The sequence below is a fragment of the Polyodon spathula genome, unplaced genomic scaffold (genome assembly GCF_017654505.1).
Source record: "Polyodon spathula isolate WHYD16114869_AA unplaced genomic scaffold, ASM1765450v1 scaffolds_1278, whole genome shotgun sequence".
Lineage (NCBI taxonomy): Eukaryota > Metazoa > Chordata > Actinopteri > Acipenseriformes > Polyodontidae > Polyodon > Polyodon spathula.
In genome coordinates this window covers 29,747-50,000 of record NW_024472761.1, presented here as the reverse complement: position 1 = coordinate 50,000, position 20,254 = coordinate 29,747, and the positions used below count along the sequence as shown (strand labels likewise).

The 20,254-nt window shown below is 42.4% G+C and overlaps 1 protein-coding gene across 1 annotated transcript in view; it reads left to right on the top strand.

The window, feature by feature from the left end:
• Nucleotides 1-1,439: 1,439 nt before the first annotated feature.
• Nucleotides 1,440-20,254, top strand: part of LOC121309457 (glutamate receptor ionotropic, kainate 4-like) — a 40,984-nt gene continuing 22,169 nt past the window's right edge. The window contains exons 1-4 of the mRNA XM_041242390.1: nucleotides 1,440-1,488; nucleotides 10,950-11,111; nucleotides 11,844-11,996; nucleotides 12,152-12,256. Coding sequence (XP_041098324.1) covers nucleotides 1,450-1,488; nucleotides 10,950-11,111; nucleotides 11,844-11,996; nucleotides 12,152-12,256 — 459 coding nt within the window. The 5' untranslated portion in view covers nucleotides 1,440-1,449. The remainder of the gene's footprint in view (nucleotides 1,489-10,949; nucleotides 11,112-11,843; nucleotides 11,997-12,151; nucleotides 12,257-20,254) is intronic.

Genomic DNA, 20,254 nt, shown 5'->3' with positions numbered 1-20,254 from the left:
GCAAGCAGTTTGAGAGGTTTTTTTGCACAAGCTACCCTCCTGCAAACATAATAAAAAGCGGCCTCATTTAGTATGCATACAGTGAATTTGATTTTGGAAGGCAAACAATAAGACTGCACATGTCTTATTGTCATAAATATAGTAATTGGTGACTACTTCAGCACAGGATGGATTTATTAAGGTGCCCTTCTGTAAAATGCAAATTAAACAATTATAAGATCTGGCTGGCAAACACATCATTTATTGCATATGAAAATGTTTTCTTTTGGATTGTAAATACAATATGCAACAGAGAGTGACAGACCGTTTCCTTGTATTTGCTGCACCACTGGATATTATAGGTAAAGTAGCACAAACTGATAGATACAACAGAGCAAGAAAAATGAGCCCCACCTACAGTACATTAATGTAGGCCAGCCCTGACGCCACCTTCATTGTTATAATGATATTCCGTGCATTTCAGAGACTAAAGCTCAAGCACCAACATCTGAAGCCAACGCTGCCACGTCAAAAGCACATAGCTCCCCTAATGAACCAATAAGAGCAAGAATTAACTTGAATTAATGGGAGCATTGATCTGTTTTGTTCTGCCTTACAGACAAGACAGATTAGGCCAAAGCAAGCAGCAAGAGCTATTATGAAAAGATAAATACTGAATGAATATCTATAATGTAGGAGATGAGCTGGGCTTTATCGACCATTGCCTCTCCTCTTAGCAGGAAGTATATTAATGATGGTTCACTGCTATTTCGATAGTATATCTGGTGCAGCTTTCTTTCTGATCACTGATCACTCCGATATTTCAATAGAAAATAAAGAGCGCACCCTTGTCCCATGTATTGCCATGGCTTGAATGATGGTGCCATGGTCCCAGAATCTGTAATGTACACAGTGGCAGATCTAATCCCTCTCTGTATTTATTAAAGCGATTGTAATAAAATAGTTTTATAAATAAGTCCCGCTCTCTTCTATTCTCTCTGTACAGATCTCAGATGTGCAGTTGCGAGGGAAACACCACGTACCGCAGTTTCATTTTGAAACGTTGGATCTGGTACTACAGCATTAAGACCTGGCTCCACTTGTTAAAATGTGTCATTTTCATCAAAATATAAACGTTGCATTTCCAGATTTCGGCTCTATCACGGAACACTTGTGAAGTCTTACTGACATGGAGCAGTTAGGTTTTAAAATGACACTGTAGATCCTTCAATAATTAAGACAAAATGCAGACCTCTGCAGAGCAGCATATGCTCAAACAGTCGGGGAGTAAATATTAAACATACAAAGCATATGGTGCCAGTACAAAGAATGGATTACAAAAACAAATCCTGAAATCTAGCTAATAAACACGTTGCTTTGAACCGTAGGATCTCCCAGAGAGTACAATTAAAAAGGGCTCCTGGAACTGCTTTTATTCTTTGTGTTTCTCTGCAGGCTTCGGAGCTGGGGATGCTGTCCATCTATTACACCTACATCTTCACCTCTCTGGTAAGGAGCTGCAGCCGAGTGCTTTTAATGGATATTAATGACGCTGGCAACGCTTTGCTTTAACCATTCCATAGGAACGAAACTCCTGACCAGATGATTTAGAGCTCATTAATTATGCATTAGTCAGATGTTTTTGTCAGCCCTCGGCTCATTTCATATTTGTTCACCGTGTATCAGCGCGTCGTTATAAGTGCTTACTACTAATTTGAAGCACAGCTGAGTACACACACATTACCGGGAGGTAATTGGGGCAGAGTAGGCGAGTGGTTGAAAGCATAGTTGGTTATCTAACAACTTCCTAATAAGGCTCATAATTTAACACCAAATTCATTGGCAAAGGCTCTTTGTTTTTACTTGTGCAGATCCTGCGATTGTTTAAAGTCAGAGCTGCAGTATACAACACATTACTGAAAACCGTGCATGCTGCCCAATGCTGTTAGTGATCTAATAAGATTACCGCATATCAAGGGTAAAACATTGCAGCAAATTGCAGTATATTGTGTTTGCATATGGAGTCTGGAAACTGCTACATTTCCATCTTTATAAGTACTGCTGGCACCTAAAATTGATTGACTAATTGTGGATTGGACTGGAAGGTTCTTGTTTCAAAGTATCAGGTTAGGGGCAGGATCGGGGGCAGGATCGGGGTCAGGGTCGGGGTTAGGGTCAGGGTCAGGGTAAGTGTTGGAGTTAAGGTCAGGCTTTGCGCATTAGGGTTAGGATTTGTGTATTAGGGTTTAGTTAGAATATATTCCTGACTATTGTGTTCTTGTTTGGACTGAGGCCATGCAGCATGTAAACAGAATTGAGGTGCATTGCGCTGGGACTGTGCAGAGAGCCTTCCTTACTCAGCATATTTAAGACCTTGCTGTTATAGAGACAAATATATATATATATATTCATCTGTGTTCTGCTATCTCAGAATAGCAATTGATGAATGAGCTGCCAGCCCATTTGCATTTATAATGAACTTTTCCTAAATGATAGCAAGTCAGCGGTCGAAGCAAGATGTGATGCATTCAGAGTTTGCAGAGCTGGTGCCCAGCAAAAAAAACGGTAATGCCCAATTTAGATGGAATTACGAGATCACAAAGTGAAGGAGGCTTTTAACATCAAACAGGAATCTGTTATTACTGGCTTTAGATCGTTGATTATTCTACTTCTATTTTAAACTTCTTTTAAAAAAAAACTGCTGTTGTCTTTGTGTATTTGTATAAATAACATTATTTGAATATATATATATATATATATTGGTATTCTATAGTTAAAAGAATTCTCTTCACCCGTATATTTGCATTATATATGGAGAGTAATCTTTTTATCATGCCATGATGTGGGCTCTTAATTATCTTTCATTACAGTTTATGCCCTCCTAGATGCGTGGCATGTGTAATAAAGTCACCACCATATTGTTCCCGTTGGGATTGTCTCTGAGCAAGCCTCATTAAATTGCTGATACACTGTTTAAGGTTGAGAAAATGACTGGGGCCCATGGGATGAGTCTCATCAGGTCAAAGGTATGAATGTAGGGTACCCCCAGTGTGTGCCCTGCAATAGGAAGTCACCCCTAATAAAAGCAGTAACTCTTAATCGCCTTTAAGAAGTGTATACCAGCGCTATTAAATGTGTTAATTTCACTGCCAATGAAATGGAGTTATTTAATACCTGCTGATAAATGTTTCTTAAAGGCAATGACAAGCACAAGTTTCAGCAAAGCACTGGCTGACTATGTTTAGCATGGCCACTGTCTGCTGTGCGGAGTGGAGTCTGTTTCCCAGACTGCAGCGCTGAAAGAGTGGGTGAGAAGAGGCCATGCTTCATACAGAGGAGTGAGGTGTGAGAAAGGGGTAGGCCTTCATTATGAATGGGACAGATACAATAGCTCCCAAAGTCCTGTCACAAATAGTGACACTCTCGCCTTGCTCTTGTTTACATTTTCGTACAGTTCATTTACAAAGCAGACATGTTATGGCAATTCCCTTTATTTTTCTTTTTTTGTGCATTTTGATTTTGCCACTAGCTTGTTTCCTCGACACTTGTCAGCTCCAGATGGCCCCATCACTAAGCCTGTTGTCATGGTGTTGCTAAGGGGAGCTTGTGGTGGGAACGCTCTCTCTCTCTCTCTCTCTCTCTCTCTCTCTCTCTCTCTCTCTCTCTCTCTCTCTCTCTCTCTCTCTCTCTCTCTCTCTCCTTTTTCCCTCCCTCTGTTGCTGTGACTTTACCCATCTCTTCTCCCCCTCTTTCCCCTCTCTTCTTCCCCCACTCTCACATTCCCCGTCTCTTCCCTCTCTCCCTCTTCTTCAAGGCCTCGTTCTCTCCGTGTCTTTCCCCTGTATTTCCTGACACACCATATCAGAATAATTTCAGCCCAAGCTTTCTTTGTCTGTGTCTGGGATTGTGAGTGTGAGAGTGTGATGACAGCATGTCTGTGTATGAGTGAGTGTTTTGACACGGACAAAACGTGAAGTAATGAAATGTGAAAACAAACAGAGCTAATGTGAGTCAGTGATCAGTACACATCCCAGACATATTGACACCTCCGTGATCTATCTTCTAATCTTCCTGTATACCAAGCATAGCTATAGCAGACCGCAATACTGTCAGCAATGTCAACGCACTGGCTTTAAAACAGCGCCCTTTATTCACAAAACGGGATTATAGCAGCTAGTGGGTGATGTATAAACTCAAGCAGATTTTTTTTTTTTTGTAATTTATTTTGTAACATTCTACCTCCCACTCTAACTGGAAAATACTTTATGATGATCTGCTCGAACTATATATATATATATATGATATATATCTGATATATATATATATATATATATATATATATATATATATATATATATATATATATATATATATATACTTGTAAGAGAGACTGAGATGCAAATAGACTGAGATGCAAAAACGTGTGCACAACCGCTGGACTTCAGTGACAATATCCTAGCTATACAAGATTTAAGCCCCTTTATGGAATCTGATCCTGGATCTTCGACCCTATATAACCTTCAATATTCGACCCTAAGAACATCCACTTTAAACAGCACCAAGCGCAGCTGTCCCCTTATAAAAGTTCCCCATAGTGAAAGCATAGCAACGTGTAATGAAGCACAGTGAAAGCATGGTAAAGCACAGGTAAGCATTGCAAAGCCCAGTACGGTAAAGCATATTAAGAAACACGGCAAAGCATGGGGTGAACTATGGGAAAAGCATTGTATAACCATGGGAAAAACATAGGAAAGCTGCAAAAAATACTGTGCAAATTTACTAGGGCAAACCTTTGTAAGAGTCAGGGGGAGATGTATCTGCCATCATACTTACAGTGTTGTAACATGATAAATGGCAGCCTGTGTTGTTCATTGTATTTTTAAGCAGCCTTGTTATCCTGCCCCTCTTGCTGTAGGGCTGGTTTGGGTACGTGTCCAGCAGTATAACACCCTCCCTTAAATCCTCCGGTGAGACATTGAGATAGCATATTATGCTAATACAGCACACATTATCTCTGGAGTTAGTTCAACAGCGCTGTTACCGCCTTTCTCCTGTCTCTATATCTCTTTTTCTCTGACATTCACTACCAGACGGGAGTCATGTCTTATGTACCCCAGCACCGTTTTCACCGTGGCTGTAATAATATACAAAAATATTGCTCTTAAAAAAAAAAAACATCCTGTCGAGTTGCCATTAAATATGAGAGGGGTTAGAGAGGGCCTCTCCGGGGAACTCATTATTGCAGGGAGCATCTTTAAATCTTCCAAACGGAAATATATCAGAGAAGAGCCGCTGAAATAGAGAGGGAGCGATCATAAGAAAAGGGTAGAAAACAAGGAGCTCTCTGTTGTAATAAACTGTGTCAGCACGGCCAGCAACAGGCCCGTGCAGAGCACTGATGCATTAATTTACAGCTATTCAGGTTCATGGTGACAGTTCTGGTTGACACTTTTGCTTGCCAAAGGGTAGGAGGGATGGTTGATTTTTTCAAGCCCAGGACGAAAGGCATGCACGCACTCTTCTCTGTGAGCGCTGTGTTATAGGCTAGAACAAAGGCCTGGCTAGGACCAGAACAAATTATGGCTGTGGAAAAAAGATGGCATGGGCTGGATTTGCAATTTCAGTGCAGGGTGACACGTTAAAATGACACAGAGGTGCTTGAGCTGAGACCATGCTTTATAATGATTCCTCTTCACAGAGATCAATCCTTAACGAAAAGGCATTTATGGAACATTTGTCAAACCGTCAAATCTCTGTGTACTGGACGAGCGCTTCAGAGTTCATTAGAGACAAGAACGCTTCCAACTAAACCCAATTTGTGAAAGGTTTGTTCGCACTGAGACTGAGAAGGGTTAGAGATGTTGGATTTATAGAATGCCAGTCTCCTGCTCTCCCCTCCCAGTACCTCTCTCCCAGCCACTGCTGAAGAAACCTGCAATGTATTCCTGTGTGGGAATGAAAGCAGAGTCTCTGGAGCTGCTGTCCTGTCTTCATGGCGATGAGTCACTGAGGCAATCTCTTTTTAACCTTTGCCGCTGACTGGTTTGCAGTCTGTGAAGCGATGGCACGGAAGGGAAGCCTTCATTTTCATTCACAGCTGCTGCCTCCCTGAATAATACATTCCCTCTGCCTGAGAGAGGCCTGATAGATTCTGGTGACTTTACAAAATGTGGCTGGGCTGCTTGTAGTTAGTTGAAGATGAAAAGGGTTTTTATAAACTTTTGCTTCATATATATATATATATATATATATATATATATATATATATATATATATATATATATATATATATATATATACAATTCATTATGTTTAACATACCTTTGTCAAGAGGAAGGGTGCTGAGGTACTTGTAGACTTTTGATCCCATGGTAACGACACTCACTCATTTCTATTCAAATCTATGATTGCGCTTGTGATGTCATTTATTTCATAATTAGTGATGCAACAAACAACAAATCTCCTGTTCCTTCCTATTTAACCCTGCAGGCATCATGGAATTGAATCTGCGTATCCATTTATTTTTTTTCTTCTGCAGTGTACACTATCACATTGCATTTCTTCTAAAAGGTCATTCATGTTGTGTTCATTTTGTGTAAAGTCTTTGACTGTTGGTTCATTTACTTTTTCATTTCTCATGTTAGAGAGGTGATTCTGTATTCGTTTATATAATGCTGTACCTGTCTCCTACAGATTTTATTTTGTTACATTTTTTTCAGGGTTGCTTGTTCTGCAGGACTGGTTTCTTAAAACTGAATAGTTATTTTCTCTATTTGTGATTTCACTTGCATCTTTTCATATACAGTATGCCCTGTTAGTGCTGGAAACTCAGTTTTTCATGAATTGCGTGCTGCTTTGTAGTGAAAACTTGCAGAGATATAATTGTTTACTCAGCATGTGCACAAAGCCAGAGTCTAGCTCCTCAAACATACCGAATTTGGTTGATTTTAGTCCAAACTCCTGAAGTGCTGGTGACCGTTCATTCATGTATGGATGTACATATTTGTAATGTACGTACATGCCCATGCATGTATTTATTTATTTATTTATTCAACATGTTCTTTCTTTTAGCCATTATTATCTTTATAGCGCTTTCTCCAGCCTCCAGGTTTGGCACACGCTGATGCACTGGCACCCCTGCCTAATGTAGACAACGTGACAGCCAAGGCATGCGGGGCACACAGCAGCACTGTAGTGATAATCATGAAAAGCTAGTGGAAGGAAGCTGGCACGTGGAGATCAGATTAGATTCTCAGATTCTTCAACCTGATCTGACAGCAGTTAGGTAGCTGCACAGCTGTAGGTGAGGCTGGAAGCCTGTGGTGTCGTCTGTGTTTTATGGTTTGTTTGTTGTTTACAGGCCCCCTGGGTGTCGTACAGTGTCTCTTTTATGTGTTGCTCATTTAGCTCTGTTTTTATTTTACTGATCTATTAAAGCGCAGTTTCAGAGCGATTATACAAGCCATCAAATTGGGTTTCCTGGCACTTGGCACTTGCATAAACGAATAGCAGGATTATGGGAACCAGAGACTCTCAGTGATTCTCCAGGATGGGACCTGGGCCCGTCAAAGTCATTGAGCTGGTTCTGGTGCCAGGGCTGGGGAATATTCTAGACGTTACCGCACCAGAATTAACCTGCACAGATTCAATTTAAGGTTGCATGGAGTCTGAAGTTGCTTCTTACTCAGTTGGAAACTGTAAGTGTGATGTTTTCTCCATTCAGAAAAATAAACATGCTTTTTGAAGTAAATAGCTTTGACCATCTAGCCCTTTTGTAACTTTAGACAAGAAAATGAAAAGCTGTTTATTTTTTGTGAAAAGGACCTGTTATGTACCTAAGAATTACTCCACAGATAAAACACACCATCCATTTCTCAGGGAAAATGGATTTGGAATGTGTGCAGTAATCTCACCTTCTAAATCCATTATCGCACAAACCAAATCCATTACTGCAAAGCATACTCGCATTGCCAGCACACAGCTGTCACTACCCTCCTCCGACACCGAATGCCAACGGGCAGCAGAGAAGCACAAGAAAATCATTCCACTATAATTATACACGCAGGCACTGAAGTCTATTGAGCTACCCTTTAGTCTTCCCTAACCCTAAACCTGTATCGATATACTGTATATTTAGAATAAAGCTGTCAGGCTAATATTGATTCATCACATAAATGACCACAGGCAGCGCAAAGGACCTCGCAGCTGCACAGAGCCACTATATTACAGTCAATTAGCTCATGATACTGAAATGGGCTCCCGTGTCTAGCTAGTGTATGCAGTATAGAGGGCCGGGGTTTAGTGGAGAAACTCTGTAGAGCGTCACAAGGGGAAGCGATCCGGCGTGCTGAATGTAGCTTTACTGCAGATGCACAGCAAGCAGTCTGTTCTGATGGGCTCTGGCAGTTCTGTTTGCCAGGTTTCATTAACGCACCTGTGTTTGTAAATGTGATCACCAGGTACAGCTTCAAGGGCCAGTAGAAAGAGCGGCCACTTTCGGTCCCATCTGTTTTGGGACTATTCTTATTACTAGATTCAATGCTTTTCTCTTTCTCTGTGTACTCAATACTGCTTTCGAAGGTACAACCTGTAAGAAACTAAATTGATGACACCAATGATGCGGAAGCTGAGTCTACTGTCTACTTGATTTGATCAACTTTCACACTGCCGGGATAAACCGCAGATGAAATTTTAAGAGCATTTTTTTAGTTGCAGTTCTGGGATAACCAAAAAGAGCTGGTTTATGCAATCCACAGTAACTCTTCCAGTCAGAAAATCATCCTTGTCTTATCCTGGCAGTGTATTGGTTGAGCCTGACCCCCTCTCTTTTCCCCCTCTCTCACTCTCTTTCTCCCTCCCTCTATCTACATCTCCCCCTCTTCCCCCTCTCACTCTCTTTTTCTTTCTCCCCCTCCTTCACCCCCTCTCCCTCTTTTTCTCCCTCCCTCTCTCTATCTACCTCTCTCTCCCCTCACTCTCTTTCTCCCTCCCTCTCTCTATCTACCTCTCCCCTCTTCCCCTTCCCTCTCTTTCTCCCTCCCTCTCTCTATCTACCTCTCCCCTCTCCCCCTTCCCTCACTTTCTCCCTCCCTCTCTCTATCTACCTCTCCCCTCTCCCCCTTCCCTCACTTTCTCCCTTCCTCTCTCTATCTACCTCTCTCTCCCCCTCTCCTTTCTCCCTCCTCTCTCTATCTACCTCTCTCCCCCCTCTCCCCCCGCTCCTCTACTCTATGATGTGTTCATGATCAGAGCCTGTTCTCCGTTGACATGTTGCAATAAGAGTGCAGTTTGCAGCTGTCACTGAACGTTATGTTTAATAGGGCAGTCCCAGCCGTTGCAGTTCATTCTGTCCCTTTCTGTTTATTTTTCATTTCCCTCATTGAGTTAGCATGCCTTTCCCCACCAGGGAGGATTACCTCTCGTTTAAACAGCCTGTCAGTCCCCGGGGACGAGCAGCATATAGGGTGAGATCGCAAATGATTTGCCTGTTATTGTTTTACAGATAATAGAACAAGGCTTGAACAGTTACTGATATAGCAATTAAACGATAGCACCTGACACTGTGGGCAATACCTGCTGCATAGCTGACCACAAGCGAACTGCTTAAGCACCAGGGGTATGGCATTGTTTGTCTGTCTGAACCTTAGCTTTGGTATGTGTTACCCAGCTGTGTCGGGACAGTGGCTAGACTGGGACCCTATGCATGCAACATCTCTAACGCATCTCAGCCTCAATGGGAATGTTATAACGCTGGCTGGTGCTGAAGGCTGTGTTTGTTTAAGAATAATAAAGCTGTGCATTTAAAGTGCCACACACACTCATGATGTACTGAGAGGTATGTGGAGGTGTCTCTTTTAATACTGTTTAGATACGAGGCACTTATGATGTGAATTATTCACACAAGATCTGTTCTCTTGGGTTTATGATGTCACCAGATCACCTCACTAAGATTAAAGCCTTATTATATACAGCTGGGTGTACATTAGCACTGTTAGTAGCAGACAGTGGTAGTACTTCTACATGTACTTCTTGTTAGCTTCTGAGATGTGAATTTGATATGACTACAAACATACTGCTGCCTGCCTTCAATATGAATCGATATGTAATAGCCAAAGCTGTGTGCTCGAGTTTGAAGCCTGTCCTCTCTTTGCATACCCAGAACATGCAGGTTAACTCTTCTAGCTGATAGCTATTACCCGATCTCTCTCCTGGGTGTCACACTGTGTTGTGGGGGCGTGCCTGTGTGCCTGGGCTCTGTTTAAACTAATGTGTGTTTGCTGTTGAGGCTCAGTGGAGTGTAATCTCGTCAGGCTCCGGTTTCCTTCAGACAGATTTATCTCTTCGCTTCAGCTGTTTATCTGATAGAATTAGGGTCCGCTTGTTGAAATGCTAAAATGGGATTTGAAGCCCCCCTGACCCCAGGCAGAGAGAGCAGCAATGGAATCATTTATTAGCTGCGCTGTGTCTGAATCTCCTGTCAGAGCTCTGATGTGTGTGTCAGTGTCAGAGTCTGAGGAACTTACAAACCTTAGAGAAATATTGAGACAAACCGTTATAGCCCTGTACACTCATGAGGAGAACACTGCACTGAAATATGATTGACCTGTTTTCCCTACATGTTCGGCATGAGATTCCCAAAAGACTCAGACCAGAGCGTGCGCTACTCATAGCAGTGAGCTGTAAGGTGTTAAATGAGCAGCAGGAGGCGTTTATGTATATACTGAGTTCTGGGATTGAAGGTTATTATCCCTCCACACGTAATGGAAAGGGGGAGCTCACTGGTTCATCTAATGGTAACTGAAATAATAGTCTCTACCTGCTGACAACACTGTTTTATTAACACTGATCTATTTTGAAGCAAGTGCAATTTCTACAGAGAGGTAAAGTTAACAGTATTAAGCAGTGGTATTTTAAGTAGTAGTAATAAAAGTGTTACCATGGTAACTTGTTGTGTGTGTCCTCCCCCCTAGGAGTTTCCTCTCCTCCAATTGGAAGATCTGGTTGACGAGCGGGTGAACATTGTGGGGTTCTCTGTCTTCAACTGGACACACCCCTTATTCCAGGACTTCGTTCTGAGCCTGAATCGATCCTGGCAAGAGAACTGTGACCACGCCCCCTTCGCCGGCCCGCCGGTGAGCTTTCAGTAGGCCAGTCCAGGACAGGGTCATCATCCAGGCTGGCCTTCACTATATACAGAGATAGAAGAGTCCTTTCTATTGAGGAGTTCCTATACTGTGAATAAAGCTTGCCTTGTACAGGTTTATTGACCATGGAAAAGGTGTAGTAAAGCATTGTAAAAGTATAGCAAAATCACAGCTTAACGCATATTTGTCAAAGCATTGGAAAAGCATAGCAAACTGCAATGGCACTGTGCAAATGTACCGTGTTAATCTACTAAAAGGGATGGTTTGCAGGATATAAAAATACATCTTTACTGCCATGCATGTCTCGCGTTTGACTTTGAATGGTTTCAGATCAATTTATTTTCAATGATATGTAATAAATGTGAGCTGCATGGTAACACACAGTTATTATTTGTATATGATTGCATATGGAAATAATGAATTCACATTGACATCTTTTTCCAACCCTTCTTTTACTGATGAAATGTGACTTGTGACATGTGTCAGCCTTTCAAGGGCACTGCTCTGAGCGCGAAGGTGCATGCCCTACTTTCCTGGCTGTGCTGTGGTCTTTGGGGAGGGTGGCTCAGGGGCTATAAACTATAAAATCATTATAAACACTTCCGCTCAGGTGGCAGAGTGTCCCCGCTTGTCATACTGTGATAAACCCTGGTTTGAAAGCTCTTGACCGCAATGGTTTTCATGGGGCGCTTGTGTGTAACTCCCCTACCGCTCCCCCAGCTTTCCTCAGCTCTGCTATACGATGCAGTCTACGCTGTGGTGACCGCGGCACACCAGCTCAACAAAAGCCAGGAGATTGGAGTCAAGCAGCTCTCTTGCAAGTCATCCCAGATCTGGCAGCACGGGACCAGCCTAATGAACTACCTGAGGATGGTGAGGTGTCAGTGAACATAGGCTTCCTTCCTCCCTCCCTCCCTCTCCTTTATTTTTTGCCACAGTGGCCTGTGTCAAATGTTTAGTCTGTCTTCAGTATGGGGTGGGTCGATGCTGATGTCATAACATCGTTTCTCCCTCTCTCTCCTGGATAGGTAGAATTGGAAGGTCTAACCGGCCACATCGAATTCAACAGCAAAGGTCAAAGGTCAAATTACGCCCTGCAGATAATGCAGAACACGAGAGAAGGGCTAAGGCAGGTAAAGTAACGCACTTATTAATGGAGTAGAGCTGTGTGCCGTCAGGGAGGATGCATTGAGGATTGTGCTTGTAGTGTGAGTTAACAGCAGGCTACAACAGTAAGCAGGCAGAATATCCCACGACGGTGTACTTTAGTGTAAGGATCGATTTTCAAAACAGGGCTTTGTATATTAGGAGGGATCAGCATTCATTTTAATGACACATTTCAAGCGTAAAGCTTCATGTCGTCTCTCTGCATAACTACAAGATTTCACACCATTGCCAAACCTCTTATTATTAGTAGTCACATTAATGCATACCTATTATTGTCACTCTAATATTTTAGAACCCATTTATAGACACATTGTAGACTGTTTATAACGGATCCTTAAACTGTCCCCTGCGTGCCTGCATTTAACTATGGTGTAGAAAGCAGTGCCTTGTAGTTTGGAAATACTTCTGGTAAAACCGTTATATAATACGAGTTTAACCCTAGCAGAACCAGCATCAAAGTAAATGCATTATGTTTTGCACACTGTCTGGTACTGATATGGTACCACAATGCATAATGGATTACGATGTGCATTGGTTACCAAATGCGAAAATGTTCCCGTTGCTGCACCACTCAACCAATGGCAGCCTCTTCCCAAAGTATCAGCCCTTGTGCTGCCATCGCCCCTCACTGCAGGACTATTACATTTCCACAGTGGTGTTGGTCAGCCTCGCTGTGGAGGGTCACTTGGGCAGGACATGCAGTAACTGTACACCTCGCCTGTTTATTGTATGAGCTCCATTGTGAAGACTGGCCTCTGGATTGTCCTGCTCATAGGTAACTAAAAGGAGCATGCCCCTCTGAGTGGTGTGAAGACACAGATATAAACCTTTCCCATACACTTACCTCTCCCCGCGAACCTCTCATAATGTGCTAAACGTGAGCTCTCACCACCTCTGCCTCCAGCTCTGAAAGTAAACAAGGGACTCTTAACTCAGCTCCTGTGGAAAAAGGTTTCATTCAAAACCAACGTTTGAGTGGGAATGTTTAAGTGTGCTTTCTCGAGGTGTGGAAATGATTAACCTGACACGCCCTGACAGTGTTGTTTCTGGGTAGAGTGCAGGGTTTCACTTATCCAGTGATTTCCATTGGTAATCCCTTGCAAGCATGGTTAAAATAGTTCTGATGGGTGGCAACTTTGCCCAGCAAGAGAAGCTGAGAGAAAGTCTGGTCTGGTATCCATAGAAAGTTTTTAGCTTGCAGCCAGTTTGGTCTCTGGAACATTTCATATTTTAATGGAAGGTAATATTTGTGAAATGAATCTCTGTAATGTGAAGCTTTTACCTTTGGGGTTCTTGTGAATGTATAAATTTCATTAAATAAAATCCACTCGGCGACAGCACAATCACACACGCTTGACATTTATCAAGATGCCACGTCCAAGTCAAAGCAATTATTATCTCGTTTTCCTTGTCATGTGGGCGCTATAAAATTATTATTGAAGAGAATAAAAGAATACTCTAAAGGGAGCTGTTTCTCAGGTTCATTGTATTAACTTATGCCCAGGTGAGGAATCTGAATTAATTTAATAATAAAGGAGAACACATTTTGTGGAGCAATATGTTTCCGTTCCGAGAGGCACATCACGTGTGTGTGTGAGGATGTCAATGTCTCAATTAGACCTAGTCTAGTTCCAGATTGCTTATCTTCTCAGTCCTAGCGAAATGCCTGGACAGCAACCAGAATGTTCTCAGTTCAATTCAATTTGGATCTGTGGGTATAGAAACGAAAGGAGTGGCAGCACAAGCCGCTATGCTTGGCATGAGGTAGCTGCCTGGCAGGGCTGGCATGCTAGCTGGCATGCTGATTGCTTGACACTCGCTCTACATGGGATGCCAGTGCGAGTGGCGAGAGAAGGAGCACCGCTACCCCAGCCAGGTGAATAGAGATGGATGTTCTGAAGCAGATGCACCCACACAAGAGCTAGGCCTCTGATTGGTTTATTACATTTTTTTAATGGCCGGCTAGCATCCCAAGCTAGGCAGTGCATATCGTACACGTTTGGAGAAGATTTATGAAAACTCAAGCCAGTTATTGTGTTCACCATGTAGAGGGTGACAGACAGACAGACAGACAGAGGGACAGTCACTCATTTTGATTAGGACCCAAAAAACAGACTGCAAGTTTGTCTCTCACCGACTAAAAGGCGACACTGGACAATAGCTACTGGGAATAGACTTTTTGTTTAATGGACTCCACCCAGCCTGCTGTAGCTGAATTCAAGCGCCTGAAGGCTTAAGAGAGCCAGGAGAATTTATTCAGAGCAACTCAATGATCTGCTTCTTGTTCATGTCTCTTCCTATTTCATGAAATATTGTAATTTGGCAGAATTTGACTATTAATGCAGAATAGAATAGTTCTGTGATATCCTCCTTTGATATTCTAGTAGATTAATGTTTCAGTTCTGGTCAACAATATTTTGTATTTTTGTTTGGGGGGGGGATCTCTATGGAGAGAGTCATAGTGGCATCTTATAAATATTTTATGGTATTGTGGTTGCCGGTGGTAACAGCCTACATCTGGACTGCCTCCCTGCCTGCCTGCCTCCCTGCCTCTCCCTGCTTGCCTCTTTCCCTGCTTTCTTCCCTCTCTGCCTGCCTCCCTGACACCATGCCTGCCTCCCTGCCTTCCTGGGAGGGTATCAACCTCTCTAGCAGAACTGAGCACAGGTTTGTTTGGTTTTTAAAATCATCCCATTACGAGAGCTGCCGGGTCCCAGACAGCCACGTTCTTTCAGTAAATTTACTGAGTTGCAAGTGCTGCACTGGCAGCTTAGCAGGAGACTGAACCCCTGGCGTTGTGTTGACCTCGCCTGCCCTGGGGTCACGTCCTGTAGGACCCCAATGGAGAGGGCAGCATGATTGCGGCAGCACCAGTTGTTTTCTTGTTGCCGCACAGGGCTGTGGACATTAATGAATGAATTAACACATTGTGGAGGGATGCTCGCTGAGTAAATGCTCCTAGAAATCTGCAAAGCTGTCTCTGGGCGAAGGTGTTATGTTTGTACAAATTTCCTCACTGTGCAGAGCAGGGGAGATTGCATGCATGTCTTTGTCAGAACAGCGACTGCGTAGTGAGACAGATGGCTGTGTAACGCGGTCAGGTGAGGGAGTAACGCCGTCATGTTGTGGAGATCTCTCCCAGGTGGTTTCTTTGCACATCTGGAGAGCGTTTTCTGTTCATGGGCTTGCTTTTTATAGAGGCTTCAGTACATGGAAATGATTGTATGAAGGTAAGAAGTAAAATTGTTTGTTGTTGTTTTCTATATCTTTCATTCTTCTTCAGCCTGACCTCCCTAGAGCACAGTCAAGTGTTCTTGGGTCTATAGGGGAGGATCTCCTGAGATTTTATAAACTGCTTGACAGCACTCAACCCAAGGGAACGAGAGAGGGAGGCTCAAGCAGTGTTAATATGCCAAATTAAGACAAATTACAGTGAACTCCTGGAGAAATCTAAGTCATTTCAACGTGCCTTCCACAAACGATAAACAGGCAATAGCCAGTTTCATTAATGATTGCAGACTTTGAAAAAATGACATGGATCACTGCGAAACATTAAATCATTAGTATTCAAAAGAAACATCTTTAGTGTGGCATTAAAACAATTGTCTTACAACTATGAATGAGCGTTTAGTGTTCATGCATGATTAGAATAAGAAAACATTACGCGCCTATTAAACAGAAACAGAAGAGAAATGGACCCAGGTCCAGATCTGTCAGGCTGCATAGTTGGCTGACTGTATAAGGAACGTTCTGCTAAAACATGCAGTGCTTTTACCAAGGTATACTTTCTGCCATTACTGCTTAATTCCAAGTGATGCTGTTCTTTTTTATAGAGCAAGCAGAAACCATGAATGCATCCTTTGAGTGTATTTTAAATTAAGGGTATGTTTGCTCTATAATAATGTGTTATACTCTATTTAAGCAGATAGGGACATCCAAAACACAACACCTCTGCATTAAAATTCATAAGAGATTGCCTTTAGATGTGTTTTTGTTTCCCCCTTCATTTTATTTCGATCAATATTTCTTTTTCGTTTTGGCAGAATGTTTCGCAAGGTTAAAGATCTGCATCAAACCGCGCAGTTTTAATTAATTGAAGAAAGTGTATGCAGCCCTGCCAAGCTTCACAGATGTACTGTCCTGTTTTTGCCCGGGGGCTTTGGGAAGCCTGTTTACGAGGCTGCCGTGTTGCTCTGCTTGTCAGCAGCAGGTTTACTGCTCCATCGATGACAGCTCAAAGGATCTATCCTCATTGATCCCTGAACCAATCCCATTCACACATGACTGCTTGCCAGGTGGACACTACAGAGTGATTTAAAAAAGTCACTCTTTGAAAAGGGCTATCGGTAACTCACAAAGTCATTACCTTTACAGAAAACTTAGAAAAGTCCCATGGGATGCCATTATAATACCAGTGTATTAGCCTAATTATTTGCAAGCCATGGAAGCACTATGGAACAGTGTTCTGGTCCTGGTACAACAGCACACTGGTACCAGTATGGTACTGCTGCACCAAAGATTGATGACAAACAGGCCAACGTAAGAACCAGGGTCCCTTCTGCTTCAAAACTTTGTGCAGAACAAAAAGGCATGGTTTGAGGAGGTTCACTTTTCAGATTCCTGAGAAGGTATTCAGTCTAAAGGGGAATGACAGAGCCACCTCGTCATCTTTAACAATCTCTATAAGCACGTACGGTAAAGTTAAGTTCAACAAAGGCTCAGTTGTTAGTGACTGCGCAAGATTATGCCTTACCTGGCTGGTGGTCTTAACAACTGATTTCAGTGCTGCTTGAGAAACAGCAAGGTGCCTAGTGTGTCGACTTTAAATGGATGATGAGATGCTACCTGCATTGAGAGTTCCTCTGTGCTGCCTGATTGTGGAAGACATCACAGCTAAGTCTGAAGCTCAGCAGGTTTTTCATTTATTGCCATGATCAAGACATGCAGCAAACAGCTAAGAATACAGAGCAGACTGTGTCACCTGACCTGTTATTTTCGATCAACTGACAGACTAAGAAGATGGAAGGATGCCTAGCAGAAACCGGCTGCTCTGCTTCAAAAGGTATGAAGCGCAGTCGATAACAAACTGAGGTGCAAGGATTGACCCATAAAACCTCGCTGCTGTTTGAGGTGCTGGGATTGAACCAGTTTCAATCCCAGCTAGCTTTGCAGTATGAAGACAGGTGGTGCTTAAAGACAAAGGGGCACTGCATATTTGTCATAGAAAAGACTATTGCATGTAGAATAATTTATGAGATGTTTTAGGTACCTTGCCTGCCTGTATGCACTCAACCAAAAAAGCATTCGCTTTCAGAGTTACTCTGTGAAGTAACTGTACTACACTGCTCATGTTTTTGTCTTTGTTGTCAATCTGTTTTGCGAGGCGCATACAAGGTCAAAGAATCACAGCAATGTCATGGATCACTTTAGACTTTTTCTTTCCATTTTGTAAAGATCTGAGTTTCGGTCAGGAATGACATGTTTCAGTTTATCTTTTTTGTGCACCACTGCAGTATTGCTTACAGTGCTTGTGCAATGACTCAAACTGTGCACCATTGTAATATTGCATACAGTGCATGTGCAATGACTCAAACTGTGCACCATTGTAATATTGCATACAGTGCTTGTGCAATGACTCAAACTGTGCACCACTGTAATATTGCATACAGTGCTTGTGCAATGACTCAAACTGTGCACCACTGTAATATTGCATACAGTGCTTGTGTAATGACTCAAACTGTGCACCACTGTAATATTGCATACAGTGCTTGTGCAATGACTCAAACTGTGCACCATTGTAATATTGCATACAGTGCTTGTGCAATGACTCAAACTGTGCACCATTGTAATATTGCATACAGTGCATGTGCAATGACTCAAACTGGCTTCTCCCAAAAGCTCTTGATTGCCTTCAGCAAAGCCTTGCAGTTTCAAGCAGACAATAACAGATGGTTTATAAAAATATATGGCTCCTGCAATTACTGTATAGCAGCAAAACATCTTTCATTAAAATATATTAAATTATGCAATTAAAGCTTCGAATCTAGCGAAATGTCAGCCATTGTCATAAATAAACACTTTGACCTTTTTTATGACATTTAATTCCTCACCTTAGGCTTCTAATAAGGAGTGCTAAAACATCATAGCAAAAGGTCTACATGAGTTATAACCCTGCAGTGCGTGTGCATAGCAGCACTGAGCTCAGGGGCATGCTTGTCCTGCTCTGTTTACCTGCACAATCACTGCTAAGTTAGCTTCCAATATAATTTCCCTTAGGTTTTTAAAATGTTTGCACTAATAACTTATTTGTGTACTTTAGGTGTATTATACAGCTATGATACATGATTTCATATGTTAACATAACATTATTCAGCAGGTCTTATTCGACTTTATAAAGCAAAATTAATTCATTCTAGAGGGTGATACAAACTTTTGGCCAGAGCTATTGCTAGTTTTTAATAATTTTTGCTTGTTCTAACATGCATGACTTATTTCATGCGTGGTTATGATGGGCATTCATTATTGAGTTTATTTTAACCCTAACCCGTCCAACCACAAAAGACTATGCAGCTTCCACAGAGCAAAGTGCTGTGCTAGAATTGCAGAGAGGTTGCATTAAGCTTGTGTCTTACTGAGCTTCTTTATCAGCTAACAGCTTCACCCTCCTGGAGGACTCTCCTGTTTTGCTGCAGCTAGACACACAGTCGATAGCGCTTTGAGAAGACAGCCAGAAAGAACAGCCTCTGCAGATCTTCTTCCCACTGCTAGAGAGAGAGAGAGAGATAGAGAGAGATGAGGGTGAAAGAGTGGGAGGAAGGGCAAAGAAGCAGAAAAAAAGAAAGGAGGAAAGCTTCATTTTGGACAGATTACCTTGAGGACAGTGTTTGTCCTCAGGCTGTTCTGGCTGTTAAACTATTACAGCATCATCGTAGAACTCAAGCGCTGTACTTTCTTTTCTCAAGATGCTGTTTCTGCAGGGTCCACGGGTGAAGTATCTAAGAGGCGGTTTCTTTAAAAATGTGCCACAGTAAATTTGCAGTTTTCCCATGCGCTATAGTAATGCTATGCATTTGCCATAGTTTGCCGTGTTTTTAAAAACGTTTTACCAGGCTTGCATGTGCTTTACCATGCTTTCACAATACATTGATACTTTTACCATTACACACACACACACACACACACACACACACACACACACACACACACACACACACACACACAGCCACTATATGAAGTCCTTGTCTGCCACACTATAGTTTTGCCTGAATGTGTGAGTCACTAATGCATTTCTGCTGCTGCGTCGGCACTGCGAGACGGCGTGAATGGTTATATTGTGTAGATGATCCAAGCGTCTTCGCTAACCTTTAGCTGAAAAGAAGGGTGTTGTCTTTAAGGGATCAGTGCTCTGCTGGGGCTCGTTAGGAATCACTTTCTGTGAGGCTTGGCCTTTAAGATGAGAAAAGGAAAGTGCTCAAAGGCGTTTTCACCTTGCGGGGCTTTTTTATGCTGGAGGTGTTGTGATGGCTGGATGTCTGAACATCAGGGGAAGGTAGAGTCGCGTTGGGCCTTTCGGGACAGCGCTGGTATGCTACCATGGGGGGTGACGGGGCTACCATGTGGGGGGTGGAGGGGGGAGGGGGTTATAAGTGTTGTTCACTTGTCACTGCTGTTCATTTGTGACGTTTCCGAGGCTCATGGGTAAGAAACGTATATCTGTTTGTTGACTACAGGATTGTAATATATGAATAATACAGCACGCACTCATTGTGTCACTGTCAGACACAAGACTCTGGAAATAGCAAGGCTGTTTAAATAGTGAAGGACCACTACATCATAAAGTATAATAGAGTTTACTATCAGCATGACCAAACCTTGAGTCAAGTGAACTTGTGAATCATCTATTTTTTAAAATAAATAAATAAATAACATGAGAAGCTTCATGGTTTCTGATGACAGTGTCTCTC